Source organism: Zootoca vivipara, chromosome 15 (genome assembly GCF_963506605.1).
Source record: "Zootoca vivipara chromosome 15, rZooViv1.1, whole genome shotgun sequence".
NCBI classification, from domain to species: Eukaryota; Metazoa; Chordata; class Lepidosauria; order Squamata; family Lacertidae; genus Zootoca; species Zootoca vivipara.
The window spans coordinates 12,152,167-12,173,847 of record NC_083290.1 but is presented as its reverse complement, the minus strand read 5'-3'; the positions used below and the strand labels follow the sequence as shown (position 1 = coordinate 12,173,847).

Here is a 21,681-nt window from a genome sequence, read left to right as displayed (position 1 = left end):
AGCCAGCTGTTTTCCATCTGCCAGAAAGCGCTCAGCGGGGTCTGCCGACTGGGACTTGGTAGCTTAACCAGCGCCATTTTAAATAGTTCTGGTGTGGCTCACCTCTGAAAGTGGTCCTTTCCTGCTCCTCCTTCCTGGTCTACAAAATGGCCGCCCAAACCAAGACCACCCTTCACGCCATGCATTTGAAGTGCTGTGATGCTGCTTTGAACAGTCAAGGCTTCCCCCACCCCCCAACACACAATCCTGCGAAATGTAGTTTGTTTAAGGTGCTGAGATTTGTTAGGAGAGCTCTATTCCCCTCCCAGAGCTGGAAGTCTCAAAGCACCCCGTGAAGAGGGATTGATTGTTGAACCATTCCGGAAACTGTAGCTCCCTTGGGGGACTGGAGGTTCCCCATATGCTCGTGGTGTTTCCTCCGTAAGCACCTATGTTTTCCCAGTTAGCAACTTCAATGGGGGTAGGCCTCTGGGGGCTGCTGGGGGGGCTGTACCCTGGCAGGATCCCCCTCTGGTGCCTGCCCCAAGCATCCTTTAAGATCAGACACCAAACTCCCCACTCCATCAGGCTCCAGGTGGCCAACATCTTGGTTTTCCATGACACCATGATAGATGGTTCAACTTCTAGGGCAGGCATGTCCAACAGGTAGATCGTGATCTACCAGTAGATCACTGGACGTCTGTGGTAGATCACCGGTAGATCAGTGGCTCCCCCCAAAGAAGCTAAAAAACTTTGGCTCCCCTAAAAAAAGCTCAACATCTTTGCCCTGCACCTCTAAAATGACCTGAACCACCAGAAACAGGGCTTTCCTTCCTAAAAGAAAGCTCAATGTCATTTCCTCTTCCCTAAAGAAGCTCAACAACTTTTACGTGAACCCCCCAAAACAGGACTTTCCTTCCTTAAAAAAACCCAACAACTTTGATCTGAACCCAAAAAAAAGGGGGGAGATCACTGCCAGTTTTTAACTCTGTGAGTTGATCGCAGTCTCTTGGAAGTTGGCCACCCCTGTTCTAGGGCATTGTGGAAATGGCCACTGTCTGGAGCCTTCAAGCAAAGACCTCCAGAAACCACATGGGGTTCCACCAGATCCCACTTGGCTGAGGTCCCTTTCAACCCTGCCTTGTGGGAGCGCCAGGTCCAAGGCCTGCCCACCCCTTCAGGTGGGCTTTCTTACCTACTTCTGTCCCCTGCATCCTGCATCTATTCCTTCCTCTACATCAGAGGGTTCTTCAGATGTTGTCGGGCAGGCCTGCAACCCCAGCATCCCCTGAACCAACATGGCCAATGGCCAGGGACGGCAGGAGTTGTCCTTCAACCACACCTGCGTGGCTACAGGTCCCCCCCCCTGGGTTTTGGCCCAGTGTCTTGCCTGTCGACTAGCCTTGGTGTGGGCTCACCTGCATTCAGTTGCGCTGGAGGGTAAGCTAGGTGGACAAAGATCTGTCGCCGGAGCTCAGAAGCCCCATCCATCACATGGAATTGATTTGTGCCTAACGAGACTCGCTGGCAAGCAATCAGTCTGATAGGCTAAGAGTCGTTTTCTGAATTTGTTTACAAGTCAATCAGTGTTTGGATGTCGCACGTAATTCGAGGCTCCTGTAAATGTATAGCTGTGACAGGCTTGGCCTCGTTATTGTGCCATCTGAGCTCCCTCATCTCTTTGTTCTTGCCAATGAATTTATTCCTTTGTCCACCTCCATGCATCTCTCCCCTCTCCGGTCGTGTTTCACATCAGCACCAGTCTTCTAATTGTTGGCTTTTAAATGTAACTTGCTAATACAAGGAGGGGAAAATGGAAAATATTAGCAAGGCGCATTGCACAACGCAGGGTGACATCTGCTTTTAGCCAACAAATTATTTGTAATGGGAGAAAATGTATGCAGATCTGAATGCTGCTCAGATCTCACATTTCCTGATGGGTTGCTGTTTCCTGATGAGCAAGTTAGTTTGCTGTTCATTTTTATTCGAATTATTAACAGCATCTCCAACATCTCAGAGTAATAATTAAGTGTGTGCATGGAAGATTGTGTCCTGTCGTGCATTTAATAACACTCCCAACTTCCATCGCAAAAAAACCCCAAGACAGTGATTTTGTGATGCTAAATGGTGCAATCCTGCACTCCCTTACTTTGGGAGTAAGCCAAAGTCTGTGCAGATCAGTGAGACTTATTTCTTAGTGCGCATCTATAGGATTCCACTAAAGCAGCGTTTCTCAGCCGGTGTTCCGCGGCACAGTACTGTGCTGCGAGACACCGGCTTGTGTGCCGCGACGTGCGGCGAGGAAAAGGGCGCTTTGCATTGCTGACGGACTTCCGGCGAGGCAAGATGGCGCGCGGCACGGCAGCGCGAAGCTCCTGAGAGCGACCAGCATGCCCGTGCCGCCAGCCTAGCCTCCGGACCGCCGGAACCGGCGACGCCGGTACGCGGGCGCCAAGTGAGCCCGGCGGATCGACCGGGGAGCCGCTGGAGGCCCCCCCGCGACCCCACCGGAGCGACACCGAAAGCGCCCGGCTGGAGGATCGACGGACCCATGGGCTCCGCGGCAGCCGCGTGGGCGTCGGAATCGCCCAGCGGATCAAGCGGGGAGCCGCTAAAGCCCCCCAGCGAGCCCGCCTGCGGCCGGGAAGAGCTCCGAAGCCCGGGACCTCCCACCACGCGACGGCCCTGCCTCGTCGCCGCAGCCGTCGCCACCCCAGCCGCCCCAGGAGAAGAGGAAAAGGAGGGAGGCCCCCCCCAGGTGAGGGAAAAAGGGAAAGATAGGGAGGAGAGGGCCCCTCGCCACCCCCCAACCCAGGTGAGAGCACCTGGTGGGTCCGCCTGGCTACCGCGCAGCAGTTCTTCAGTGGCATGCTTTACGTCTCCCCTCCAAACTAAACTAAATATAGGGCGGCACAGAGTCGGTGTGCCGCCGGATTTTTTTTCATAGAACAAGTGTGCCGTGGCCCAAAAAAGGTTGAGAAACACTGCACTAAAGGTTTACCAGTTCATCTCATTGATTAGCAGCACAGTCCTATGCGTGCTTACTTAGAAGTCATTTCCACTGTGTTTGATAGGACTGTAAGCATGTTTGAGATTTCATTTCCAAATTATTATTTTTATTATTTTTCCAGATTATTACAAATCAAATCAATTTAATTTAATACAATTTCTTAAAATCAGCTTTCCCGCTCCTGTTCCAAACATGACCACCATCATTTTCTTGCATAGCCTCATCATTTCTTATTTAGAGCCCAGCTGACATCCTTCACTTGCCATTTATCCATTCTTCTAGCTGGCCGCTTTTTCCACCTTACAAACAGCACCTCTGTTACATCTTATAAATAAATAATCCATTTCATGTGTGTAGTCCTTCATATACATCCAGACCTGGTGTGCTGGAACATGGTTCAGTTCTGTGCAGTGTTTATCTGGGTGGTACAAGGCCACATTTCACTCCTTCTGCTGTTTACCGAATAGCGTCCGAGCTGCAGCCATAAATAACTCACAGAATGCATATCCAAACTCCCCCATTAAAATCCTGCTCTGGAGTTCTTCCTCGGCACACAGTTAACAGGAAGATATTTTCTCAAATTCAGCCTCTTTACCATATCTGTGGCAGGTGACGCTGTGGGTTAAACCAGGGCCTAGGGCTTCCTGATCAGGTCAGCAGTTCGAATTCCCATGACGGGGAGAGCTCCTGTTGCTCGGTCCCAGCTCCTGCCAACCTAGCAGTTCGAAAGCATGTCAAAGTGCAAGTAGATAAATAGGTACCGCTCCAAGCGGGAAGGTAAATGGCGTTTCTGTGTGCTGCTGTAGTTCGCCAGAAGCGGCTTTGTCATGCTGGCCACATGACCTGGAGGCTGTACACCGGCTCCCTCGGCCAATAACACGAGGTGAGCGCCGCAACCCCCGAGTCGGTCATGACTGGACCTAATGGTCAGGGGTCCCTTTACCTTTACCTTTTTTTCCACATCTGTTTAGCAGCAGATCATTCTCTCTCCCTCCCTCACCCCCCCCAACTGCATTTCTCCAACAGCAGTCCAGGAATAATGTTAAATAAAGTCAATTCATCCTCGGTCGAGGGCATATGGTAAAACCTTGTTAAATTCCTTGTTGAGCTTCGAAAAAGAGGGGAGAGGCTTTTGATTTAACAGAGTACCATAGCGGCTGCACATGTCTCTTTCATTATGCAGGGGAGGACAGGGGGGGGGGGAGAGACCATTTGAAAACCATAAGAAAGCACAAAGCACCTTGTTCTCCCCCTTCTTTTCCCGGCTATTGTAAGGATTCTCAAGCTTCAAAGAAAACATTCAAATACCTTCAAAGCGCCAAGCCCAGTCCTTTCGGCAGCTGATTGATTGCAGCCCATTAGCATATGTTGGTCCAGGAGCGCCTCTTGATTAATGCCAATTGTCCAAATTATGGAGAAACCAGCCATAAATCATGCCAGAAATGCAGGCTCTTCCGTGGCAGGGACACACTCCCAGGTCGCATCCGCTCTGCCTTTCAACTTGGCAGACACAGGCTTGAGCGGCACATCAGGATGCAGTGAGCTCCCCAGACCCCACTGGGGAGCATTGCCAGGATTTGTGCCTCATAAATCCTGGCTTTCCTCTGCCTGGACCTCCTCTCAGCCCACGGAGGGGCTACGGGGAGCGACCGCCATTGACTCGTGACATGACCAGAAACCCATGTTTGAGATTTCAATCTAGTTCACATTCTGATGGAATGAGCCTGAACTGCTGGTAATTGTGGAGCACAACTAACTTACTTTTAACACAAGCATGTGTAACAAGTTGCAAATAACAACTAGGGATCGGGGAGAAATTTAATTTGGTTTGCATTTTAAAACGAGTCATGTCAAGTTTGCACTTTCTGAAACAGTATGAGAACCAAAACACAGCTGTCCTTTGACATTCACGCTCATCTGAATTTTGCAATGCAGTTCTCCAACCAGCACTTATAAAAATGCATGCATTAGGCAAAAGTGTGCCTAAAAATGAATAAATCTATTAAAAAGTATACAAAGATGCATGCTCTTTGGAGACGTAGCTGGCAAGAAAATGTCTACATTAGTTAAAAATGCATATAAAAACATGTCTATTGGGAGAAATTCGCCATAAAATGTGGAATAATTTTCGTGAGGATTTTTCAAGAGAAGTTGTTGGGTTGTTGTTGTTTTTTACAAATTGCTGCAGGAATGTGGGGAATTGGGGGAAACTTGAAAGTGACAGGTCCCTCCATCCCTAGTGGCAACTTAGCAATGCCTATGTAGCACAGCCTAGTGGTTAGAGCATCTTCTTTGCAAGCAGACGGTACCAGTTTCAGCCTCTGATATCTCTGGATAGGGCTCGAAATGCCTGTTGCCTGAAACTCTGGAGACCAATGGTCTGACTTTGTAGGAGGCGGCTTCCTATATCCCATGGGAACAGGTTTTCTAATATAATTGAGGCTGCTCTGCATAAGTGAGCAAAATGGGCTCCTCCTTCCTTTATAGGCTGTTGGATTTTCTCATATGCAAGGTAATGCAGATTTAATAAGGGCCATGAAATTAATTGGCTAAGATGCCTTTAATTAAGATGCCACTCTCCCTTCCTGCAGTTTACAGCAACTGGTATTCAGAAGTACAGGTGAAACTCGGAAAATTAGAATATCATCGAAAAGTGCATTTATTTCAGTAACGCAATTTAAAAGGTGAAATCAATATATGAGATAGATGCATGACATGCAAAGCAAGATATGTCAAGCCTTTATTTGTTGTAATTGTGATTATTTGTCGTTAGGCGGGTCAATTATAAATGGAATGTAATTAATGAAGTGTAATAGCGCTGTTTATTTTTTGTATTATTGCAACTATTTGTTTTATTACTGTGGAATTTCCAAAAGAAAGCATTTGTAAAAATTAAAATAAAAATAAAAAATAAAAAGTTGCATTACTGAAATAAACGCACTTTTCGACGATATTCTAATTTTCCGAGTTTCACCTGTATATTGCCTCTGACAGTGGAGGCATAACATGGCCACCAGGGTTAGCAGCAGATTTGAGGTTTGTAGATACAGTATGCCCCCCAAAGATATTTGCAAAGAACACCCAAGATGCTGGGGAGACCCCCCAAAAAAACACTACAGCAGCCACACAAGCAACACTGACTGGAGTGGGGTGGGGAGCTGGGGGGAGGGAACGGAATGGAACATTATGGAGCTGGGCACTTTTGGGTGGCTGGCTGAAACCCTGTGCAAGAACACTCCATACTGCACTCAGCTTAATTAACTTGCACTTTTGGGTACCCTTTGTAGGAAGGGTTGGACAGCAAGGGAAATCTGAGGTGGGATAATGTCCCAACAACACAACATGTGTAACCCATTACACAACTTGCATAATGGACATTGAGACTGATCAAGTGGTTTTTGGTGGAAGAAGAACTGCAGCAGAACAGAAACAAAGCTACAACATGCAATGAATATAGCCTAGGTCAGGAAGTGATGTCTTCTGACACCCCTCGCCATTGAGCAAATTATCTCACCCCCATTTCTAAATAAAACAGATCCCTTGGCAACTGTTGGTGCTGTCATAGTTTTATTCCTCTTTATCCAAATCCTCCTTGGTGAAAAGCATGCTGGAGTTGCTTTTAGAGCTCTCAGCCCAGTCTTTGGCCTGTACCTCCTGCCTGCGCTGATGGGAGTTGTGGTCCCCAAAATACGGAGGGCATCAGGTTGGCAAAGGATGCTGTAGGTGAGGAATTGCAATTCACCCACGAGTAGGAGAGATGACTGGTACTTGGCTTTGGGGCAGCATAAGTTAGCACCTGCTCAAGTTTGGGAAATGCTTCTTCTTCAACCCATCTCTTTGCTTCTGTCTCATCCTACAGTTTTCATCTGCAGCTTCATGGTAGCAGCCCCAATATTCGGCTACCTGGGTGACCGTTTCAACAGGAAAATTATTCTCAGCTGCGGCATTTTCTTCTGGTCGGCCATCACTTTTTCCAGCTCCTTCATCACCGAGCAGGTAAGATCATGCGCAGGGGGAAGCAGTGGGTGCTCTGCAGCCGATTCTGGGCTGTGTTGATCAACTAAGTATTGCAGCTTTGCTTCTAAGCTTCCATGTGGAAGAGAAAGGCAAAAGTATTTATTAATCGTATGCGGTGACATAGACAAATACCAGCAGAAACGTTTGTCAACTGAATTGGACGGACCTTCCCCTCCCACTGAAAAGGGAATATTTGCCCCAAAACAACCTCGCTTGCGGCCCCTTTGTCGCCTCCGTTTTGCCCTTTGAGCTCCAAGCTCGCCAGATGCAATTTGGGGTTTGGCGTGCCGGGCGCTGCTCTTGCCTAATTTTGGGAGGCTAAATATAGCATCCTCCGGCAACCTCCCAAGGCACACACCTGTTTCTGGACCCAGGAGTGGGAAGGGGTTGTTTGTGCCGGAGACGTTGCAGCTTTCCGTTGCCAGCGCTGTGACGCCACAGTCCTCCGCAGCTGGGAACAGAAATGCTCCTGTTTTGCAACCTGCTGTCGAAGAGGGCTAATTAATGTATTCCTGGCGAGATCAATCAAAGTCGTGCCGGGCCATTTCCCTCCAGAAGGAGGGAGCCAGCCAAGCATCCCACACTCCTCTCATCTTCTTGGTCCATCTGCATTCCTGGGATCACCCTCATCCTGTCACACCCAGATGGTGAACAGCCACCCACGTGATCTCACGGGGTGTGCTGTTTCTAATAATTGAATGCTGGTTGTCACCTCGCAGGGAGGGGGCAGATGTTGCAGGCCGGCCGGCCAGCCAGCCGCGCAGGTCCGTTTCCCAGGACTGTTGACTGTTTACATCTCCAAAAGGGATTCCTGCCTCTGCCACGGGCTTTGCTTTGTGACCTCAGTCCCCCCTCCTCTCGCCCTCTCAGTTTTCCTTTCAGTAAAATGGGTCAGGTATCTGCTTCGGCAAGGCTTGTTTGGTTGCTAGTGCCCGGTGTAAAGGGCAACCTTCCTCTCAGTTTGCTGGCCAGGCGGTTCATTTTGAGCTTGTCCGCTTCACTTATGACAGTCGCCGGGCTTGTGGCCGGCAGGGCCTCACAGCCGCGGTCACTTCCAGGCGTGGCTGGGGGTGGCTCGGAGACAAAGAATCATAGAATCATAGAGTTGGAAGAGACCACAAGGGTCATCCAGTCCAACCCCCTGCCAAGCAGGAAACACCATCAAAGCATTCTTGACATATGCCTGTCAAGCCTCTGCTTAAAGACTTCCAAAGAAGAAGACTCCGCCACACTCCTTGGTAGCAAATTCCACTGCCGAACAGCTCTTACTGTCAGGAAGTTCTTCCTAATGTTTAGGTGGAATCTTCTTTCTTGTAGTTTGAATCCATTGCTCCGTGTCCGCTTCTCTGGAGCAGCAGAAAACAATCTTTCTCCCTCCTCCATATGACATCCTTTCATATATTTGAACATGGCTATCATATCACCCCTTAACCTTCTCTTCTCCGGGCTAAACATACCCAGCTCCCTAAGCCGTTCCTCATAAGGCATCGTTTCCAGGCCTTTGACCATTTTGGTTGCCCTCCTCTGGACACGTTCCAGTTTGTCAAAGGACCCCACCTTTCCCCTCACACTTTCCACTTGGTGGTTGGCTGTCATTCTGTAACTTCTCCTTTCCTGCTTTTTTTTTCCTTTTCGAACCTCACGTCAGGAAGTGGTGTTTTGCCACATGTTGTAGGTTACCGCAAGCGTGCTATCTTGAGGTGAGATGTGTCTGTGCCTGCTTCAACAACAAAACAAAAACCCCAAAACTCTTCATTTCAAGTTTAGATACCTTGGGTATAAAAATACACATTTAATTATGTCGATGGGTGCCTGTCTGGGCTCCTCAGCTGCCGACTGCGGTGTGACAAAAAGGCGAGTATTTCTAAAAGCCTTTGGAGCCACTGTCATACTTTGCTTGTCTAGTCACCTCAGAGTCACAAGGAGCGGGCTTTTTTTAATTGATGGGAAGCAAAATAGAATATCGGCCCTGCAGGGTGTGTCTACACTAGAGTTTTAAACTGGTTTCGGGTGCACAAATGGGATCTGCAACAAAATGTTGCAGTGTGGCCTTTGGTGTGTGTGGCCTAGCGGAGTCCCAGGGGCCAGATTGAGAGGACTTGGAAGGCTGCATGCGAGGCTACCCATTGCTGTTCTAGCAGGTGTCGTATCATACAGAAATAGCCTGATGGAATCATAGAATCCTAGAGTTGGAAGAGACCCCAGAGGGTCATCTAGCCCAACCTCCTGCAAAGTAGGAATCTGGTGGAAAGAATATAGAAATGTAAGGTTTATTAGTCCTGGCAAACAAGGCCATTCTGAGTGCCAGCTCACATGCGGCTGTCATGGAGCCACAATAAGAAGGTCTAACACACTCACTGGAGAAGCAGCAGGAAGGAAGTAAAGCCTGAGAGAGAAAACCAACCTGCAGGTAGTTAAGAAGGAATCAGCAAGGGAATAAAAGGTTGCCTTTCTGCCTGCTGCCCACTGCTGGTTCAGGTAGCTTATTGCATGCCTTGTCGCTTTACTTCCAACACATCAGGGAGAGCTTGTTACCAGTTCTGTCATGACCGAATGGTAAAACTCTCCATTTCCTGCACAGTTGAAGAGAGGGACCTGCTTTGTGGTGTTCCAGTGCTCGTGACAAAATACCGTTGTCCAAACAAATTCCCCCCCTCCAGTTACCAGCTGCTACATGTTGCTTAACTTTAGCAACCAAAGGCCAGCTCTAGACCGTGTCCATTTCTCCCACCAATTTCAAAAAGCCAAGAGGATGTTTCGTTCCTCAACGTGTTTCCTTGTGTACCTTTTAACCGACCTAATGGCCCTCCTACAGTATGTTATCAACAGCTCAAAACGTAGCTTCCCTTCCTGCCTCCTTGAACAACCAGTTCAAGGGTTGGTTCTGCCCGTCAGCTTCCTCTTTGTCAGAGCTGTCCTTGGAAAACTCATCAGGGAAGAACCCTGGAAACTATAGTTTGTCAAGGGTGCTGAGAGTTGCTAGGAGACCCCTGTTCTTCTCACAGAGCTACAGTTTCCTCCAGAAACTGCTTTAACAACAATCAATCGCTCTTCCCAAGGAACTTAATGGAATTGTCCGATTCTCTTGTTTTGCGGCCATCAGCACACGCAACTGCGTTTATTATTTCATTTCTATTATTCTGTGTTTTTCTCCTCTGCCACGGCAACGGTCTTCAGGAAGCATTGAATCCATTAATGGGAAAGCAATTAACAGGATATCTAACAGGGTCAGTTTGCAGCATCCTGTTCCTGTGTTGGCATGTTAAAATACAGACTTTGTTCTCCATCTCTCTCTCTCTCCCCCTCTCCCTTTTTATAACTTTGGCAGCTAGCAAAAGGCTTCCCGTATTTGGGAGGTGAGGTGCAGTGTGAGAATGGATAGCCGGCTTGGAAATTCCCGGAATAAGCTTAGTTATTGTGCCCTTTGCTGTCTCTTCACTGCCATTTCATTCTCACAATGTGGATGGCCCAAGTGGTACCTGCAACAAATTGTTGCAGAGTGGAGGACTCCTGTTGAGGATGACAGCCAGCCAGCCGACCGCTTAGCTGCAGAAGTACTTAGGCCAGGAAGAGAAATAACATTGACCAGAGTGGCTGGGGCAACCTAGTGAGATGGGTGGGGTACAAACTACTACTACTACCACCACCTCCAAGGCAGACAGTGAGCTTTTTGGCTATCCATGGGTGTGATTTCAGGCCCCCCACATCCCCCAAACCCAAAGGGTACAACTGCCGCTCCTTTTGTCCCACGAAACCAGGTGTTCGTTTTTATTTTTAACCTGCGCTATTTTTATCCCACCGCTCCTACTTTCGAGGCAAGTTGCAAATCAATACAAGGGGAGTTTAGCATTCCGATTTGAAGGTGAAACCGGTGATCTATTATGCAGAGGGAGCAATAAAAAGCACGGCTAATTATACGGCAGGAACACATGCAGCCCGAAAGGGAAACCCATAATCAGCTGGCGCTTCGTCCAGGACACCTGCCAAGATAAGGTGGGCCTGCACACCTTCCTGGAAGTTAATTCGGAAGGGAGGCTGCCACCCAATTCAAAGAAATCTTCAGCGATTAATCATGCAAAGTCCATTTAAAAAATTGTGGGGAGGGGTAGGAAGAAACTTGCCACAATAAAGCAGGTCTGGGGAGCCGGAGGGGGAAAAAGCTAGAGGTATATAAAACTATGCACACGGTAGAGGAAGGTTTTATCTCCCTTTCCCCACAACACTACAACTCAGGGGCGTGCAATGAAGATTCAGGACAGTGTACTTACTCAGGAAAGACAAACTATGGAACTGGCTCCCACAAGAGGCAGTGATGACCACCAGTTTGGATGGCTGTCAAAAAGGATGAAACAAATTTATGATGGAGAGGGCTATTGATGGCTACTAGGCATGATGTGCTGCCTCCCATCAGAGGCGTCAATGTTTCTGAATATCAGTTGCTGGAGAACTCAGGAGGGGGGGAGGCCTCTTGTGGCCGAGAACTGCTTGCAGGTGGAGCAATGAAGGATGGATCTGCAAAGTTTTGTTTTCAGGATGAAACCAGTTTCTTTAAAAAAAAGCGCTTTTCAGGGTCAGAAGATATATGCAACAGATCTAGATCGTGCATGGAGACAGTGGAGTATGTAGAAAAACAACAACTCCATCTCCACTGATTCTAGAATAAAATGTTACGTGTACACAGCCTTTGAGCGGACCAAAACAACAACAACAACAATTTATTGGCCAAGTTCCAACATACTTGGAATTTTGCTTCGGCTACATTGCAATGTAAACGTACCTTATACAAACATTGTTCCACATACAGTCATACGTCGGTTTAAGTACACTTCGGTTTGAGTACTTTCCATTTAAGTACTCCGCAGACCCGTCTGGAACGGATTCATCCACTTTCCATTACTTTCAATGGGAAAGTTCGCTTCAGGTTAAGTACGCTTCAGGTTAAGTACAGACTTCCAATTGTGTACTTAAAGTATGGTACCACTGTACAATACAATAGCACGGCAAACCCCACCCATAACTGGCCTCCCCTTCTGCTACACAACTATGAATTTAACAATTTGATGGCACAAGGGAAAAAACTGTTCCTGTGCCTAGCCGTTTTTGTGTATAGAGTCCTGTAGCGACATCCAGATGGAAGTAAATCAAACAGATGATGACCAGGATGCAAAGGATCTGCGACAATTCACTCTGCTCTCTTCCTACCTCAGACAGCATAAAGTGTCTGTATTGAAGGCAAACTAGCATCAATTACCCTTTCTGCAATTCTTACTGCTCGTTGGAGACTTTTCTTGTCCATCTTGGAGGAGCTTCATGAATGAGCAGGGATTTGAACCCTTGTCCATACCTGCCAAGTTGCTGTCGGAGAAATAAGGGACCGGGCCGGAAATAGCAGACCGGAAGTAGCGCTGCCGCCATTTTGGAACTGGGCGGAGCATGCTCAGAAGTGACTTTTGATGCTGCTTGGCCCAGTTCCAAAATGACCGCCACACCAGAAGTCGCACTGCAGCCATTTTGGAACTGGGCACAGCAGCATCAAAAGTCGCTTCTGAGCATGCTCCGCCCAGTTCCCAAATGGCCGCCGTGCCAGAATGAACCGGGGGGAAACAAAAAAATCCGTTTTTTCAGCTAGGAACAGCTGGAAAAACGGGGATTTCCCGGGGAAAACGGGAGACTTGGCAGCTATGCCCTTGTCTCCCGGGTCCTAGTCCTGTACCACAGTGGCTCTGCTGCAGTGCTGCAAACACCACTGCTTCAAGTGTCACCTTTTGACTCTGGTGTCCCCACCACCACCACCAGATGTCCACCATCAATAGTGGACCCAAATTGACACGTTCTGTGTGCTGAGGTATGGGCTTATCCTGTACAACATCTTTGGATATTTTGTTCCCAGCTGTGTGTCTAAAAAACAACAACACACCACAAGAATTTCAGTTCCACATAAACGTATCTCAGGATCTGGATGCGTGGAAGCCTAGCCCAGAGGCCTCGCAGCTCTCCCCGGGATTTCCCGCAGCCTCCGATCGCATCACATGCGTTTTCTAATGCTTTCTGACCCCGGGATTTAAGGATCATGTGCTTTTTGAGATGGCGAGGCAGTTTGCCCCTGGGCTTTAGACATACTTCAGCAGATTATCGCTTTATCACTGGCAGCGGAGCTCTTGGAGAACAGTAGCATAATTCTCCTTTTCTTCAGCAATTTAGGAGGAGAGCAAGAGGAGCAGGAACGCATTTAGGCTTTTTAAAGTATGGATTACTTGCATGGCTGGCCATCCGCTGGTGCAGGAATGGGATGTTGGTGAGGAATGCTAGCGGGTGTGTGTGTTCTTGAACCTTTGCAAAAAAAATACTATTTCGATTTTAATGCATTTAAAGCAGTGAGATTGCAGAAGAAAACCAGGGAGGAGTAGATTGCCGGGCTCAGCCAAATTTTGAGAGGCAATGAGTTTTGGCGTTCTGGGGATGTTTCCTGCAAACTCCTCAACGATGCTGTCTTTTTTTTTTTCACAGCCTGTTCGCAGCTTCCCTCTTTTGGTACAGTGTTTTAAAGACAGTTGATGTTTTTTTTCCTTTTGCTGGCTGGCTTGCGATGAAGCCAGCCAGGGTCTATATTATTTGTATTAGTAGTACTGGTAGTGGTAATAGCAACAATAATTTAACCGCTTTCCATAAATGTGTCTCGGAGCGATATGCATAATGCAATGAAAACAGCCTAAAGCAGTTAAAAGGAAAAGGGGAAATAACAGCAGCTTAATTTTAGAAGCAATACGAGGTCGACACCTACGGCAGAGACTTGGTCATCCAACTGGGAAAGCAGGTCACAATAAAAAATATAAATCGCCTTTGGAAAGTGAAGATACTGTTGTATCTCGACAGGAGTGTTGCTGCACAGAACAGGGGCATCTGCACCGAAAGCCCTGCTCTAAGTTACAGTCATACCTCATGTTACGTCCGCTGCGGGTTGCGTCTTTTCAGGTTTCAGACGTGCCGAACCCGGAAGTCCCGGAACGGGTTACTTCCGGGTTCAGCGCGCATGCACAGAAGCACCGAATTGTGTCACGCGCATGCGTACACGTGACGCTTCAGGATGCGGCTCTTTCATGTTGCGAACGGGCCTCCGGAACGGATCCTGTTCACAACCAGAGGTACCACTGTACTCCAAATATGTAGCTAACATCACAGCATCGCTGCGCCAACCAGATTTCAGGATGTGATGTCATCGCAAAGCCTCGGCATGTGAACTGTACTTCCTGCCCTCACTCTGAATGGGTGGGCGGGTTGGTTTTTTTGCGCCCCTTTTGCAGCCCCCTCCCCGTTATTTCATGGAGCGGAGTGGGGCATTTCACAAGCGGGGCGGGCAGCATTGTTCCATGAAAGTCTTGCACACGCCCATTGCACCGCAGCCATAGTTTAAAATACTGTTGCAGACTTTAAAAAGATCAAAAGTTGTCTTGTTTATTTGTCCTGTCTCGAATTGTTCCCAAAACACACACGAAAGGAATGCCAGGCAGTCGCCGTGTCATTATCATACTGCAAGTAAGGCTAATGACTCAGCAGCCATTTGACATTTCTTTTGTATGGGTGAAATATATCTGTTTACTCAAAAAGACAATGTCCCAGACTTTTAACCATCCATTCTGAGTTGGCTGGCAGTATGAATATATATTCTGTCCTCCATTTTCCTGTAGTTGTTATTCTGTTGGCTCCCAAAGGAAGGCCATTCCCTCTATTTCCGACATTTAGACAGCGAGTGCCGATTGTTATCAACTTCACGCAAAAGAGGGAGGTTTTGGAAGGCTTGAGGGAGTGCTCCAGTTTGCAAAAGCACACACACAAAAAAAAATTAGAGGGCGGAAACTCTCAGAGTGAGGGAAACCCTGGAAACAGGGCCGGCCCTACGGCAAGGCTGGGTGGCGCAGGGCGGCAGGCCGCCGGGCCGCCAGGGGGGTGCCGCACTGCTGAGCCCGCGGCAGCCACGCTGTGCACTGTGCCCGCCAGACAGCCGCGCTGGGAAACGGGGCGGGGGGGGGCCGCCGGAGGGATCTTCACGCCAGGGCACCAGATATGCTTAAGACGGCCCTGCCTGGAAACAGGTCAATGAGGACTGAGTATCCTTGAAGTCTCTGTGTCTACGTGACAAGCTAGTTGTGGAGGCTGGTCTGCATCTCAGCTCTCCATTGCTTTGTCCACTCAAGGCTAGGGAAGTGGGAGAAAGTCCGTTCTGCTTGTGCAGGCATCCCCAAACTGCAGCCCTCCAGATGTTTTGGCCTACAACTCCCATGATCCCTAGCTAACAGGACCAGTGGTCAGGGATGATGGGAATTGTAGCCCTGAACATCTGGAGGGCCGAAGTTTGGGGATGCCTGTGCTTGTGTTTACATTTGTGCTTTCCGGAACACTGCGTGGACCTCAATGCAGCCACCTTTCGAAATTAGCATTTCTCCGAATTTTGCAGTCCAGTTCACATCAGACCTTTGCATACATTTCAGTTTATATAGAGTTTGGAGGGGGGGTATAATTGAATGTTAATATTCCACAAGCAGCAATTTCTAAGCACTGGAGTCCCATCCCTTGAATATCACCTTGCAGCATTTCTCTAATCTGTTCCATCTTTTGTGTTTTGTTTTTTAAATCTTCCACACTCTGCTGAGTGATTTTAAAAGCTAGGCTCACCATTATCGGCATGTCTCTGCGTTTTGATTTCATGCAAGACTCAATCCTGGAAACGTAGCTCTTTGCAGGGGATGGGGTGAGCTCTTCTGCCTCCTCATCACACTTGGAAGGATCTGCCAACTTTGGTTCTCTCCATTTCTTATTTTTCCAATCTTAAATTCAGTGGAGGGTAGGACTCGAACTCGATGCCTTCAAGTTACAAGAAAGGAGGTTTTGATTTAATATCAGGAAAAACCTTCTGGCAGTAAGAGCTGTTTGACAGTGGGACGGTCTCCCTCGGGAGGTTGTGGACTCTCCTTCCTTGGAGGTTTTTAAGCAGAGGTTGGATGGCCATCTGTCATGGATGCTTTAGCTGAGATTCCTGCATTGCAGAGAGTTGGACTAGGTGACCCTTGTGGTACCTTCCAATTCTGCAATTCTATGATTCTTCTCCTCCCCAAGTAAAAATCCTCAAATATATATATTTTTGTGCGCACGCTTGTGCATTTGCGTTAGCAGAAACACGCCTTGTCTGTTCCCGCTGCAAATGTTTTGCCAGCTAATTTGTTCAGCGTGTGCTCTGTGAGAAAGGCCGCTTCCTTGAACGGCCTCTTGGTTCCCCTCCTGGCTGGGCATCAGCAGATTCCCCACAGTCTTCCAGAGCGGTTTAGTGTTGGGCGATGGACACTCATTAAATGGGCCTGAGTCATGCGCCTGCCCTTTAGGGCTCAGCCCACACACATCTGTCTCTGATATGACAAGGGCAGCAGGAAACATTTAATTGGTCCTGTAATTATAGGGCAGCCTAACAGTTCCCAAAAAAGGGTACCAAGGTGGAGCTGCCAAGCGCACAAAAGGCAAATAGAGGTTGGATGGTTTGCAGCGCGGTGCATAGCCAATGTGCCGCGACAGCAGATTTCCACCTGCTTTTAGACCAGGTTGCAGGACAGGCGGGGCATTTGCACAGAGGAATGCAGGAACCTAGCACCTTCTGCATGCAAAAACACTGAGCTACTGCCCTTCCCTTAGAGACAGATTAAGATGCTAGTCCTCATGGTTCAAAATTAAAGAAGTGATTCAAACAGGGAGCTGCCTCTTTATACCAAATCAGACCACTGGTGTGTTTAGCTCAGTATTGTTTACTCTGACTGGCAGCCGCAGATTTAGTGTTATGTGCAGAGCAGGCCAGAGGGAACCGAGGGAGGCTGAGGCTTGGGGTGTTCCATTTTTCTATTACATTCCAGCCCCAGTGTTACTCCAGAGAGAGCATAGGTGCTTCCCTCCCTGCCATGCTGTTTTCACAACCACCCTGTGAGGTAGGTTAGACTGAGAGGCAGTGGCCGGCCAAAGGGCACCCAGCAAGCTTCATGGCCGAGTGGGGGATTCAAACTCTGGTCTCCCAGGTCCTACTCCTAGTGGACTAGAGGACACTCTAAACCGGGATTTCCCAAACTTGGGTCTCCAGCTGTCTTTGGACTACAATTCCCATCATCCCTGACCACTAGCTAGGGATGATGAGAGTTGTAGTCCAAAACCAACCGGTGACCCATGTTTAGGAAACCCTCCTCTAACCGCTACACCACACTATTTCACAGTAGAGTTTGAACTGGCGCGGGGCCTTCCGATCTGTGGCTCAGTCGTTTTGGGCGAGTTTGGGACTGCTGCAGCGTGAATCGCAATGACAGCAGACTGACTCCTTCTCCCCTTTTCCTTCTCTCCCCCCTCAGTATTTCTGGCTGTTTGTCCTCTCGCGGGGTTTGGTCGGCATCGGCGAAGCCAGCTACTCCACCATTGCTCCCACCATCATCGGAGACCTCTTCAACAAAAACACCCGGACCCTCATGCTCTCCGTTTTCTACTTCGCAATCCCTTTGGGCAGGTATTGAACTCACTCCACGGAGCTCTCGACTCCTTGTTTCTACACGCGTCGTGTTTCATTTCTTTGCTTTCTTACTCTGAACACAGAAAACGCCTTAAGCCCTGGGCCATGTCTGCACCTTACAATTGAAGCACTAACAACTTTCAGCATCCTTAACAAACTAGAGTTCCCAGAGAATTCTTGGGGGGGGGTGTGTTTAAAGTGGGTTTGTAGTGCTTTAAATGGATGGTGTGGAAGCAGCCTTGGTTTTTTTTTTTTTTGCTCTGGCCCAGCCCACTGTTAACTTCAGTCCCACCCACCACTCGTGTTGGCCCCACCCACTGGGGGCATGCAGCCCCTGACCGAGTGCCCCTGAGGTACAGAATAACTGAGGGCCCAGGTTGGTGCCAAGCTTGGGGCTAATGGCTTCTTCCCCTGCTTCGAGCCGCCCTTATCAGCCTGGTGCATTCTGGGGATTTCTCTCTCCTCACAATGCCCCCTCGCCCCAGCTTGGCACGGTGACAGACGGGGTGGGCGCTCCGCATTCCAGCCGGCAGGGCCGTTTCCTGCGGGGAATCTCAGCGCCGCATGTTTACTTCCATCGGCGCGGGGGAAACCTTTCCCGTAATCAGTCGGGTGACAAAACATCTGCGACGGGATGGCGAACACGCTATCCTGAACTCGCCGTTTGCAGGCCAGCCTGGAGACAAAGGGTTGAAAGCATTCCTTTTAGCTCTTCAGGAAAAAATGCGTCCCCAGGCCCGCCTGAGAACGCTGGGGGCAGCTTTTTCCTGAACAACAGCAGGAAGCGAGGCTGGGAGTTTGGCCCGTGATGCTGGCTTTAAAATAGCAAGCTCGATATTGTTTGGGTGGTGTTGTTTTGAGGAGGGGTCAGATCAAATGGGGTCCATCTTAGTCCAGGGCCATTTGTCTGAGAGTCAGATAACTTAGCAAGATTCTTCCTGGAAGTCCCAAAGCTACTCGTAAAGGCAGCAGCCAGCCCCAGTTGTTTGCTCCTCAGCAACTGGTACTTAGAGATGGTCAGGATCTGTCTGTGAACAAAACCAAACTACCCTAGCTTCCCATAAAGAATCCTGGGAGTTTCATTTTGGTGAGGGCGATTTCAGTAGGCCTCCTCTCAGCACTACGGATTTCCAAGGGTCCCTATGGAAGAGGTAGCAGCTGTTAAACTAGACCAAACGCCTTGAGGACTTTGTGACCTTGAGGGCTGAAGGCCTGGGGAGCTCTCCAATGCTGATCCTACTCAGAGTGGACCTCCTGAAAACAATGGAAATGACTAATTTGGGTCAGATTATTTCAGTGTGTCTGGTCTGAGTAAAGCTCAATTGCATCACACTTTTTTAAATGAGATAGCCAGGATGCTGAGTTCTGCACGCTTATACCAGTAGTCCCCTGCTGCCTTGGGAGAAGAAAAGGCTAAGGAGTAAACCCTTCACAAATCCGGAGTGGTCCCTAAAATGGTTGGATGGCGCCTTGTACGCCTCCTTCCGGTAACTTTGGCCAAGCTGGTGCCAAACGTATTGCTCTGCTTTTCTTTGGACCACATGAGTCCATGAGTGAGGCTGAGGGGAATCTTGTCATTGGGCAGCCTAGGACCTTCACACACGCTGCCCTGGCTTTCACCCGGGGGTGTCACTAGGGTGCTACAAATGCAGCAGTTGACTTCAACCTCAGAGGCACACTCCGTTGTCTCTCTAGAAAGACGGATGCCGACAAAAAATACCAGTAGCTTTGTTTGTGTAGTTCCTACGACTGATTGCAGAAGTGCAGAATGCACAAACAGCTCTAGAGGTTCTTGACTGTGGGACTCCCTTCCCCTGGAAATTCACGAGTGCCTTTCAACCATGATCTAGTGAAGCTTTCTTTAAAACAGGCTTTGGGTGGCTACAGTGCAGCTATTGGATTGGTACAGATGAAGTTTTCAAGTATGTATATTCCGGCGTATAAGACGACCCCCAACTTTTCCAGTTGGAATATAGAGTTTGGGATACACTCGCCGTATAAGAAATACGGCCCGGCGTATAAGACGACTCCCGACTTTTGAGAAGATTTTCCTGGGTTAAAAAGTTGTCTTATACGCAGGAATATACAGTACCATGTTCTTGATTCGTTTGGTTAGCCATTCCACGCATGTTGGATTCTGTACTTCGGGTGTCGCTGGGAGATCAAGTGGGCTAGGAACTTGAACGAACAGATGAACTAATTCCCCTATTTTTCCTCTTGTCGTTTTGCTTTGTTCCCCAGCGGTTTAGGGTACATCACTGGATCAAGCGTCAAGCAAGTAGCTGGTGACTGGCACTGGGCCCTTCGGGTGAGCAAGCAGCCTGTTTAGAGCAGTAGACTCATAATCTGGGGAACCGGGTTCGTGTCTCCGCTCCTCCACATGCAGCTGCTGGGTGACCTTGGGCTAGTCACACTTCTCTGAAGTCTCTCAGCCCCACTCACCTCACAGAGTGTTTGTTGTGGGGGAGGAAGGGAAAGGAGAATGTTAGCCACTTTGAGACTCCTTCGGGTAGTGATAAAGCAGTGTTTACACCTCCCGTGGGAAGGGGCTATTCAGATAACGTTGCCCACACATTGAAAAGAATGCATGTGGGACTTCTATGGGTGAGTCACGCTTCCCCCCCCCCCCAGTGACCACACCATCGGCCTGCTGAAAGAAGATCTGCACCATGGCTAGCCAACTTGGTTCTCTCCAGATGTTATTGGATTACAATTCCCATCAGCCCTGGGGTTGATGGGAGTTGTAGTCCACAGCATCTAGAGGGTACTGCACTGGCTGTCCCTAAGTGGCCCATGGGGGTCGTTTAACCGGCCCATGGACCCCCACTGCACACTTGGGGACCCCTGCCATCTGCTCAGTCAGCTCCCGTGCACTGCGCTAAACCGGCGCGAAGCAGAGCGGGGACCGCCTTCCGTGATGCTGGCCGGCTTCACAAATGCACAAACACTTTTTCTGCATTTGTGCGCGTACGCGCGCGCACTACGGCCCACCGCAGCATCTGCGGGACCGTGAACTGGCCCAAGCCACAAAAACTTTGCCGACCCCTGACATAGCGCCATGCAATGGAGAGTATAGAGAAGCTCTACCTGCAAATATTGGTGCGCACATAGAGCCCCTTCTGGTGTGGTTTCAGCAGGTTACAAGCTGCAGAAAAGGCACTTTCATTATGAAGACCCTCTTGACAGGGCGAGGTGGGCATCCCATCAATCAGGGGCACTGGTTTCCTGGAGCGGGGGGGGGGGGATGGACGATGACAGGCCCCTTCCAACACTTGCCCAAATAAAAAAGAATCAGGCACCCTTTCGGTTGGCTAAATATTAGAATGCTCCCCTCATGCCAGTGTTATGGGAAAGATTACAGGCTTAAATAGCTTCCTGGACCACTGTTTTGCTAGAAGTGGAGGAAAAATCTGCTGAAGAATTTACGGTGCTTCTGGTTTGAGGTAGATTATTGTCAGGACAGGAAAACGAAAGGTCGCAGCAGCATTCCATTCCCTCTGCTGCTCTTTAGTCAAAGTGTCCCTTGGCTGCAATGAAACTCAGCCAGGGATGTTTTCTTGTTTTGTGGGAGGGATAATTGCTTCCCTTTTGCATTCATTTCCCTGCATGAAGGTGCTCCATTTCCTTCTATGCACTTTGGGGGGACCTTGAGAAATGTGCGGGGAACACTTTAAGCATGCAGTGGACGCAGCAGACACAAAGAGCGCTTGACCAGAAAAAAGAGAGAAAAGAAATAGCCAACAGGAAACGTGGCAGCAAAACTGTTTCCTAACCTTTGACCCTGCTTGGCGGAGGGGCGACTTTTCCCGTGGATGGAATTTTAGGAAGGTGAAAACTTTGGGATGGGAGGTGTGGCTTTTGTAGATAACAATGTGGGGTGCTAAAATCAGGTCTCCTGGCCTGTTGGTGGGGCCAGACTATTGCCAGCGCATAACTAAGGTGCTCAAAGCTCTACACTAGTTGCCTGTATTGCTACCTGGCATGGTTCAAGGTTTTTGTTCTAGTTTACAAGGCCCTGAATGACTTTGATCCAGAATACCCCAAGACACCACGTAATTCTTTATAGGTAAAGGTAAAGGGGCCCCTGACCATTAGGTCCAGTCGTGACCGACTCTGGGGTTGCACGCTCATCTCGCATTATTTG

At 48.9% G+C, this 21,681-nt stretch overlaps 1 protein-coding gene across 3 annotated transcripts in view; it reads left to right on the top strand.

The window, feature by feature from the left end:
- The window catches only part of SPNS2 (SPNS lysolipid transporter 2, sphingosine-1-phosphate), a 106,943-nt gene that overhangs the window by 48,491 nt on the left and 36,771 nt on the right, over nucleotides 1-21,681 (top strand). For all 3 annotated transcript variants that reach the window (XR_004693984.2, XR_004693985.2, XM_035139291.2), the window contains exons 3-5: nucleotides 6,849-6,985; nucleotides 17,383-17,534; nucleotides 19,779-19,845. Coding sequence is in view for 1 of the 3 variants with exons in the window: in XM_035139291.2 (XP_034995182.2) it covers nucleotides 6,849-6,985; nucleotides 17,383-17,534; nucleotides 19,779-19,845 (356 nt within the window). In the remaining 2 variants the exon portion in view is untranslated. The remainder of the gene's footprint in view (nucleotides 1-6,848; nucleotides 6,986-17,382; nucleotides 17,535-19,778; nucleotides 19,846-21,681) is intronic.